Below are 10,199 nucleotides of genomic sequence, written 5' to 3'. Positions count from 1 at the left end.
TTGGCGTCGTCGAGAAGACACTCCGTACACGTGAACAGGAAACAATGCATATTAGGCGATGGGCTACCATGCACATGGAGGGGGATGAACGTGAACAATTTCTTCGGCAGGTATGGAGGCCTACAATAGAGGTTTCTATTGTTCTTATCAATCTGCCCCGACTCGAGGTGGGTTCACTCGCTTCTGTTTTTCCGAACGAGTCGTCGTCTACGGTGGGGTGTGGGAATGACCTACACGGAGATTATCCGCCGTTGTTTCCTGCGGATGCCCTCCCTTTCCCCGCTTTAGAGTGTGGTGCCTCGAATGACACTTCTAGCTATCACATGATGGTTCCGCTCATGATGAGGTGTGATGCAGTGATGTTATTACAGGATAAAACTTTTTCGTCACGTTTGGAAGGAAAATTGAGAGAGTACGAAGAGGCCTGTCGATTGCGTCTTGTTGGTGAATGGCCTGATCGATCATTATTTGCATCCATAGAGCATCTCGTTCGTTTGTTACCAGAACGATCGCCGCAGTGCACAAGTCTCATTTTACTTAGTAATGCGAATCCTTGGTCAAACGATAGCGTTTCGCTTCTAGAGAGCTCTGTCAGAAGAAAGAACATCATATTGTCAATCCTGTTTTTGAGCGAAGCAACATCTCATGACTTTCACACAAGCCCGCTTTCACAGTTCCTGTCAACCGTGGGCGGATTCGGTGTGCACCTCGACCATTGGCTCTCGCTGGCATCCCCACGACTAAATATAGACTGGTGTCGTCGATTTGGAGGGCCGCGTTGTTTGGCTCAACAGTTGTTTGTGCAGATGGAGGCTAAGTTTCCCGTTCGATTTAATCGCATTTCACAGAATATGCCTACCACGAGTGTGGAAAGAGCGTGTGATCCTTGTATTCTATACAACACCGACAGTGGTCTTAGTGACTTTGCCCTCCGCCGTGTCGGCGACGTGATTTCTACTCTCCGCTGTGTGGCGGAGGCGCGATTCAATCAAGGGTGGAGTGTAGTCATGAACCAGGACGTAGAAAATCACCACGTCGCCCAGCTTCATGCGCGGTATCAGCATCATCTACGACGGGGAAAAATCATTATTTCGTATGAGATGGAGATAAGCTATCCAGTAGTCTACCGTTGTGTAACTGTCTCTGGCACGAAAGTTTTGGTGGACCAGTTTGTGAAGGCAAAGGGTGAGGACAGAGCCGTTATCGGAACGATGACAGAAGCCAAGACTGGCTGGCTAACATACCTAATTATTTTGCGATCTCAATTACACAGCTGGATGCGTGCAGAACAGGCTGCTTTACAATGCCTTCTGGCTGCTGAGCACCCCAGATCATCTTTGCTTGAGGAACTGCAGTGGCTCTCCAGCCGTGAGGGAGTGTCTGCCGGGTGGTCATCGCACTGTAGCGTTCGTTCTGTAGGATTATTTTTTAGGTGGGAGGGTGGCGTGCTGCAGCTACTTGACCCGTGCAACAAAATACAGAGCACCAGTGTGCCCTCTGTTGCAGCGTTAGGCGTGCGTGTCCTTCAAGCTGCGTTGGGGAAAAGGCATCGCACCTTGGGCCGTGAGGAGAGCGACACATTTGTTTCTGTGGATAATGAAGGCGCCTGCCCCCGCTATGTTGTTCAAGTGTTTTTGCTGGATGATGCCTTTGCTAGCGGCCACGAAGGATTTCTTGCTGCAGGACTAGAGTGCCGTTTCAGTTTCCTTCTATCAAGCATTGACGAGGAAGTACGAATTATTTCGGAGATTATTGCGGGTGTACAGGAAGCGGTTTCAGCCTCAAAAAAAGTAATTGTTGGCGGAAAGACAGAACTTCGCCTTGTCGTAGAGGTCAACGTCGATGCCACAAACGAGCGTGCCCTTCACCTGACTTCTTCCAATGTATCACCGCGGAGGTTAGATTTGCTTGCTATGTACAGTGAGCCGTCGCCAAGCAGTTTCAGAACTACCCTAAGTGGTGTGACGAACCGTAAGGCTGTTCTACTTTATCCCCTCTTGAAGGTGCCACCAGGTAAGAGGATTCGAACTGTTCAACAACTTACCTTTCGCTGCTTCTTGACGCCTTATTTGGTGAATCCATGGGTACTGTCCGACGCTCTTGTTTTTCATTGGGCTATTGGGGCATCAGAGATGTGGAGGACTTTCGCAAAGCCTGCCTTTAACTTTTTTCTTACACGCCGTATTCGAGACGGATTTAGGTTACTGCATTGCCTGACTCAACGTAAAGCGATTCTTCATGCTACACGGCTCTGTGATGGGCATCATGTAGTGGATGTGTTTGACGTGATCGAGGCCCCCCTGGAGAATGGCGACGTGGGCCTGACTGCACAAGTAATCATTTACAGGTACGTGCGCCCATTTGAGTTTGCTCTCTCCTCTTCTTATCGACAGCAGCTGACTGCAGATATATCGGAAGACATCAGGGTTGCCACGGTGCTTCACACATTTTCAGTGCTTTCTTCTGTGGCGCTACCAACATCACCCCAACATTCATTGCCTACGAAGGAGGGTAAGCGTGGACTTGTGCAGCTCGCTCCACGACTTGAATCTCTTCTTCCTTTCTTGTCGGCTAGCCATGCCCACCCCATCACGTTGCATTCCCTTCCCTCTATGGGAGAGGAGGGTGAAGACGATCTTCGAGAGACAATAGGCCGCTTTGTATCTTCTTTGGGAGACCGTTCCGCAACGGTTAGTGCAAATGCTGTAGACGAGAGCCTGCTAAGGAAGCTGTATGGCACAGACGAAGGAGTGGACACCACAATAGAAAAAATGCGGGATAGCCAGCTTTTTTTCTCCATGCTAATGCCGCTACAATGCAGCTGTGCGACCTTTCTCCTCATGCCTCGCGTTAGCAAGGGCGCGATATCAGAGAAAATGAGGGGAGTAACTCTCCACGTCCTTTCAATGGATACATCGGCTCTCTATAAAGGTGTGATGCGACTCTACAGTCGTCCAGGTACAGAGGAAATGGATGATGATGGATCACCTAACTGTTCACACACCTCTCTCCTCGAGGCTCTTACTAAATTGCTCACTTCCTTCAGCTCGCTCTACCAGGCCTGGAGGCTGCTGGAGGAGCAGCGTTATGGAGTGGGGCGTCAAACCGCTGAGACCGCAGGTATGGCACAGGATGTTCTGCGGGTCTTCGCCACTTTTCAGGACTACAGAAAGGAGGTTGATGTTTCCCACCTCCTTTATGTGCAGGAGTGCAAGCTGAGAAATCGGGACCACGGCCCCTCCCTCCCAGCGAGTTTGCGCTCTTTGATCACTTCGTTGGTGCGCTCTATGTGTCTCCGACCTTTGCCGACACACCCAACTGTATTTCTCCCTGTAAACGATAGATCACACAGCAGTGTGGAGGAGCCCGCAGGGGAGTCTGCAGCGGAGACCACGTCGATAGTTTCATCACCAGGCCACGTAAGTCAGCAGGACCTGACGACACTTCCGTTTCTTGTGAAAATTGCGCTGCTCTTTGTCTCAGAAGATGGTCACGAAGAGGATTGTATGTGGATATACTTGCCGGAAAACGTTACAGTTGATACCCCCGAAGAACGCTTGCCATTTTGGTCTCCTGCTGCCGCGGAGTTACAGCCTCGTGCCTCAGGGCGGCGTCTCGTAATGCGTTTCTTCGTCATGACAGCGCCCAAGCATCTGGTGGACCTGTCGCGCGACAACTACAACCCGCCGGTGGAGGTGATACGACGTATTCTTGGAGAGCTTTTGCGCGAGTGCCAGGGAAACTGCGAGGAGGGAAAGGGTAAGCAATCGCTCTTCTTTTCTACGGAGTCTTCCGTCGCGGGGGTGAGCGCTTTGTCCAGACAAGCGTTGCCGTTCGACGAGCTGCCAGCGGCGGTCCAGCGATTCTTTGACGTACTTGTGTTCGATCTCACGAAGAGCGTCGCGCGTCATTGTCTTTCGGATTGCCTGCAAGCTGTACCCTTTCGTGTTCTGCGGCACCTTGTAAAGGGTGACGAGACTGACAACACATGTGTCGCGTGCCCCGCTAACTCTAAAACTAATGAAGACTTGGAGGAAGCTGAAGATTTACAAGTATTGGCGCAAAAGTCCCCAGAAGTGTTGCATGCTGCCTCTGGCATCACAGGACTTATGGAGCTGTTAGCGTTTGCAGTTTCACCGGCTCTTCTTAGTGTACCCTGCTTCGAGGCGGATTCATTCGCCGTGGAATTCACCCAGCAATCGAAGTGCAGCTATGCGGTAGATCCCACACATGCTCTTTTGCACGTTTTTACACGATGCTTGGCCGAGGATCTTGTTTGTGTTGTACCAGCAACTTCGTCGTGTTTCCTCTTTGTGCCCAATAAGGACCATTTCGACTCAGGGTGGTTGCTGTTGCATGTGACCGCTGAAAAATCTAGCACTTCCCAGCGGGTTTGCCTTTTGTTCAATGAGCATCAAGGGGACTCGAGTGTGTGCTTGTACCTCTGCAAGCACCTCCGACGATCGATTGAAGCAAAGGTGAGGGAGGTCAGTCAGTTACATCTCCTAAAGCAGCTACGTGATACCCAAAACGCGAATAATGAACTGATCCCGCCCCTTTGGGGAGACCAATTCTCTTCGCCTCAACCAGCCTCGCGGACGAAAAAGGAATCTATAGCTCCACCCCCTGCGGCTTTTTACTGCCGTGGTACTACTGTTCTGAAAATTCCGATATACTACAAATTACAACATCAATGCAAGAAAATACTCTCCCGTATTGCCAGCAATGGACCCAGACTGGAACTAATTAACATCTACAATAGGGAACAGTGCTTTGTGGTGGCAGATGATATACAGCGGGACACGTTCCACTACATCCGGCTTGTATTTGTCAAGGATACAGCACATCCACCATTGCTAACGGCACCGTCACCTTCACTCTCTCCGGCGGACCGATGCCCTCTCTTGATAGTGCAACTGTTCAGTGCAACGAAGAACGCCTTGGTGGAACGTCCTCTCCGCAAGCTGCAGGACTTTTGTTTCCTTTTAGCCATACAAGAATTACAAAGCCACTTGAACTACGTCCAACATAAATGTATCTCCGCGGTGGACCTTATGTTTCTGCAGCATCAGCGCCTTGATCATGTCTGTATTGACCTACAGGAAGTTGTTGGAGGCAGCAGCGAACCGCTGCACCCGACGTATGTGCACCTCGCCTTTGCTCTTGTGGTGCTGGGCCTAAAGGAGAACAAATTTAAGTATTTTCATGTACAAGAAGGAGGGAACCCTACCATCAGCCACTTCATGGAGCACTACGGCCTTCTAGACGAAGACGAGAGGGATAGTACTGAATCTTTCCCAATTGGAGAGTCATGCCCGCATGATACATCCTCCTCCTCCTCTTGCTCCTCTTCACTTGTGCCAGCAACCCGTCTGCGCTTCGTGAAGGTGATCGAGGGTCTGACAGAGGTTCTTGTATCCTGCGTCCTCCGTGTCACAGATGGATCGCGAGTGGTAGTCGATCGCTTCCTGACCAAGGTGCCAGAGGAACGCTACACAATAGGCGAGTCGGAGACAATATACCTGACACAAATTGATGAGGTTGTGCGAGATGCTGTTTTGCAGTGGCAGTTTTTTGTCATGTCGAAACGTTTTTCCTCCTTGCCATGCCACCAGGTCGTGCCTGCCGTGACCGAATTGCTGAGGTACGGTTCTTGCGTCACGTCCACTGAGTCGTCTACGCTGCGGTTTAAGAACTTTTCGCTAGAGCGTGTCGCCGAGGCCGTGTTTCCTTTCCTGGTTGAGCGTCTCACTGGGATCTTTGAACCCTTCTCGCCCGTATGCTTTGAGTGCAGACCGGGTACCGGGCCATCGCACCTTGCCGGCTTTCCATGGCGGTGGGTTGAAAAACTACAGGGCGACCCCCAGGTGGAGCACGTCGAATTCTATCTCACGTGCGGGTACTGTATCACGGTTGACGCTTCCAAGGCGGGGTTGAATGACGAAGAAAAGAGGAAGGATGCTGGGGCGGCTGCGGCAACGGCGACGCGTGCATTGCGTGTGACACATCCAGACCTTCCCATCACAAAAATAACTGTATTGACACAGAGTCCACTTCTAAGGGAACACGGCATCGAGGTGCAGATATCAACAGAACCCCATGTTGTAATGCACATCTCTCTCTTAAGTGGTGTGACAGCTGCTCTCTTTAATATGCGTGACTCTGACATACTGCTTCGCTTAATGGGTCACATTATTGCGGAGGCGGAGCAACAGTCAAATCTTCTACATGACGTGATGATTCAACAAATGGGTTTTGGCGCCCCTTCGTACTTAACAGAGCCGGTGTTGGCAAGATTTTGTTGTGGTGACGACAGCAACGTGACACAGGGAAAACACCTAGATATTCACGAGGAGACATACAGGCGGCGCGTCAACTACGTGCGGTTCCCCCTTCAAACCTCAGCTAGCGGTGACCCTTTCACCATCATTGTTGAGGGACTGTTCAACCGCGGTCTCATCGTGAACGGTGTCCTCGTGGTGGACGATGCTGTCAGGGTGCTTTACAACGAATGCCCGCAGTACTCTTTGAAGGAATGCCAGCGAATCATGCAAAATCTATTGTGTGAGGGTGTTTTTAGAATGGAACACAACACAGGTAGGTGTCGTGTAGTCAACTCGAACGACATTCCTGATGATGCTTTGATTGGCTGCAGTTTCCGTCGGCACATGCAGGTGGCTCACATTCTTGTTGAATCGAAGAACTCCAGATCTGGTGTCGCCGAATTTCTTCAACGGTGTGAATCCCTCTGGAATTCTTCGTCACGTGAAAATTACGTTCATCTGGCCAAGTCTGTGGTCTTTCTCCAACGTCGCAGCAAACAGATATTTGGCTCCCGTGTGCCTGACTTTACCCTTCTCCGCCGCACACGGTGGCGCCCCTCCGACGACATACTTGACCCATCACTGCCACCAAGAAATCAACCAGGTTCTGAATACTGCCCGTCCGTAGACGCTGCCTTGCAGTCGTATGTGCAACACCTTCGACAAACATTTCCTTCTGCACGCATCATTGACTTGGACGCCAGTAACGCTGCAATATCTTCCGATGCAGCGTTGCTCCATCGTTTACGGTGCCGGTATGGCAAAGTTGTCTCTCCGGAAGGAAAGGAGATTCGTTTCATTCCTCACTTGTATTACGCGCTGATTCCAGTCATAGATGTCCTGAATTCAATGGGATGGAGGGACCCGGAACATACCTCAACAACTTCGCTCACTGATGGCGGATTGTTCATCGTGGAAATTGGTTTCCAGGTTGCCCACTTCGCCCTTGATGTCTTTATGGTAAAGGGCGTGTTGATTTCTACAAGCACGGCTGCTCAGGCTGCCGCGTGGTTCAAACAAGTCTTGAAGTTCAACAGCGTGCTGTATGACTTGACAGTCAGTCGGTTATCGCGGTGCGTACAGATGTACGCAACGTTTCTGCCTGGTCATCGGCAGACCTCCGATGCTCTCGAAAATCTCGTAAAGTATTACCCACACCCTCCGTACGAGAGCCTTAACATTGCTGCGGTTTTCGATGTGGATGAGACATACCTGCGCCGAATGCGAAAATTGTTGACTGCAAAGCAGAATGAAGGCCCAGATGGCAGCGGTGTGAGGCTACTTATACCTGACCAAGGTGAGGTACTTCTGCGGGAAGCTTCGCGCGAAAGGTACCACTACTGCGGGCTCGTGGTATGGTCATCATTGCGCTTGTTCGTCCTACTTTCAACTCTCCGTGACACAACCGGGTGTGACCGCTGTCTGAGCGGTGATCTTCGCAGTCTTGCCCTTCGAGCTAAGGATCTACTACTACAGCTGCTTATGGACAGCACACTTCAGCAGCGTGTGAATTCTGCATGGGAGCGATTTCGCACTCCGTTCACCGAGAACGGCGAAAATGTGGGTGTTGCGGATTGGGGACCTGCTACGCATGATTTACAGACCCTAAAAACACGGTGTATTCGAATACCTCTCACAACATTGGTCGAACCGTTCCAGCAGCTTCGGCTGGACTGGAGGAGAGTGCTAGAGGGACAATACCGCTCCATTTCTACCGCCTGTATGCCTAAATATGCCCTTCATCTCATCACAGATGATTCAAGTGATCACGAAGGTGAAGATTCTAACCAAACCACCGGAACTGTTGCTTTAACGTTGACAATGTGCAAGTCGACGCGTGTGTGCTTCGTCGTTGTGGAGTTTTACTGTGGGAAATACGGAGCCATCAAGAGTGCGGCATTCAACCGCGGCATGAGCGAACGGGACAGTACCGCCAGACTTCAGGAGGAGGCGGAGGCGGAGGAGGAGGAGGAGGAGGCTGAACTGGCGGAGCAGATGCTGAAGGTTCTCTCAAGTGTATTGTGGGGTGCGGTCGGACATTGATAGGAGTCATGTGTGCTTGCCAACAACATTTCTACTTAATTCAGGGTACTGAATACACTGAACCAACAGTATGCGCCCTCGACTATTCATTCATCAACTCCTTTTTTCCCTTTCCCCATTGGTAGATTTCTAAAGGTATTGCAATATGAAGCATTTAATGCATTATTGATGGAAAGCGATTGTCTAACTGCTGATTAAGATATATTGGCGTTGTGCAATGCTCTCCTGAGGTTAACCTGGCCACTGGCTCTTCTTGCTCGGCTGCACCTCCATATCGTCGCCTTTTGGTACCGCGAAGTGCCGTAGGTGTCCTACAGTGTGAACTGAGAACTCCTCCTCGGAGACTTCTTCCCCCTCTCTCTCCAAGCGGAAAAAGCCCTGCTGACGCACGTACGCCCGGTAAGAACTTCAATACACTTCTAAGTGTTTTCCCACCTGCGATGATCACTGAGTGCCTGTCGATTGTATTTTGTTGGAGCTCTCTCCTCCTAAGCGACATACAACTGCCGAACTTCGACCAGAATATCAATCTCATAAGGGTCAGTAATCTGTCGTATCCCAGAGTGCGGATCGGTGCGACGAGGGGCACGTTCAACTCTTCGCATTGGTCCTTGGTGACAGCGGAACCGTCTATTTTCAACTTTTCTGCTTCTGCGGATGCGCTATTCAGTACTTACACAGTCTGTGGTGATATGCAAATAAACCCCAGTCATTTTGCTCTCTCGAAATCCGTCGACGGGGCTTGCCTCACCAATGACAATGTTACCGAAGAATGTGACTTCAACCCGGAAATAGGGGAGATTTTATTTGACCCATCAAACTTATTTCTCCAAATCATGGTGCGCCCTCTTAAGGGTATCATTAATAAAGAGGTGAGACGGGTAATCTGTCAAACTGTGCTGCCCCGTATCAAAGAGGAACTACGTAATCATACAGAGCACCCACCAACACCCCACCCATTACCTGGAAAAGGTGTCACACATCTGGAAGATGTGCCGCTGTTCCGTGCCATTGTGAACATGGCTAGAGGGCTTCCACCAGTGCCATTTGTCGAAATTGGGGCCTCCTTGCACTCTGGGGCAACGCTGCGCTTAGTTTTGGGATTTACCAACGGCCTTCATCTCGCCTCTGACGATTTGAAGGAGCCCCACTCTATTTGGAGAAGGGCGATGACCACACTTAAATCCCTTCAAATTGAAAGTATTGCAGAAGGGTTTCTTGGGGTTATTGCCAGCTGTCGAAGATGGTTTCGTGAGCGTGGATGTTCCACATCCCTTTAAACTATCGCTTGATCTCTCATTTCGTGATCTGCAGTGTGACCGTTACGGGATGGCATGCAGCGTGCCGCGAATTGGAGGTATCAAGGTGGGGAATATTCGATCGGAAAATCTTGGGGAATGGGACCGACTCATCAGCAAGTATGTGGACCCCCTCGCTGCTCCTCTCCTGGAGAACCTGTTCGTACATGTGGTGAACTTCACGAATTCCACCGGTTCCCGTTTTTTTATTCCCGATGTGGGGAATTCTTCTGTTGTTACAATACCACCAACAGCCCTTCTGGTTTGCATGATTATCATTGCTGTGGGACTCCTTGTGGGAACGGTTACCCTGAGCGTGTGGCGCTACGGTCGTACCACCGTTACAAACCATGACGGTGTGCCAATATCGCTGAAGCGCGTGTTGGTGGAGGATACTGTGCTCATGCTGTTGGTCATTCTCACGGCATTTGGTTTTGCGTGGTCGAACTCCACCACCGCCGCCACACTGGTAATAGGTGATGACTTGCACCTGATGTCCTTTTCTTTGCTGGAGACCAGCAAGAAAATGTACAAT

General features: G+C 50.5%; 3 protein-coding genes across 3 annotated transcripts; all 3 read left to right on the top strand.

Annotated features, from left to right (window-relative positions):
* Positions 1 to 44: 44 nt before the first annotated feature.
* DQ04_06361020 (hypothetical protein) lies at positions 45 to 8,366 on the top strand (the record flags this gene model as incomplete). Its single annotated transcript, XM_009314664.1, has 1 exon — positions 45 to 8,366. One exon carries the CDS (start codon positions 45 to 47, stop codon positions 8,364 to 8,366), a length of 8,322 nt encoding a protein of 2,773 aa, XP_009312939.1.
* A 440-nt stretch (positions 8,367 to 8,806) lies between these two features.
* On the top strand, positions 8,807 to 9,646 carry DQ04_06361010 (hypothetical protein; the record flags this gene model as incomplete). The annotated part of the gene is made up of 1 exon (XM_009314663.1): positions 8,807 to 9,646. One exon carries the CDS (start codon positions 8,807 to 8,809, stop codon positions 9,644 to 9,646), a length of 840 nt encoding a protein of 279 aa, XP_009312938.1.
* Positions 9,647 to 9,695: 49 nt separating this feature from the next.
* On the top strand, positions 9,696 to 10,199 carry DQ04_06361000 (hypothetical protein; the record flags this gene model as incomplete). Its single annotated transcript, XM_009314662.1, has 1 exon — positions 9,696 to 10,199. A coding segment is annotated over one exon (504 nt), but the record flags the coding sequence as incomplete, so codon positions are not given.

The sequence above is a fragment of the Trypanosoma grayi genome (genome assembly GCF_000691245.1).
Source record: "Trypanosoma grayi strain ANR4 Tgr_636_V1, whole genome shotgun sequence".
Taxonomy (NCBI): domain Eukaryota; phylum Euglenozoa; class Kinetoplastea; order Trypanosomatida; family Trypanosomatidae; genus Trypanosoma; species Trypanosoma grayi.
This window is presented reverse-complemented; position numbering and strand designations above follow the sequence as displayed.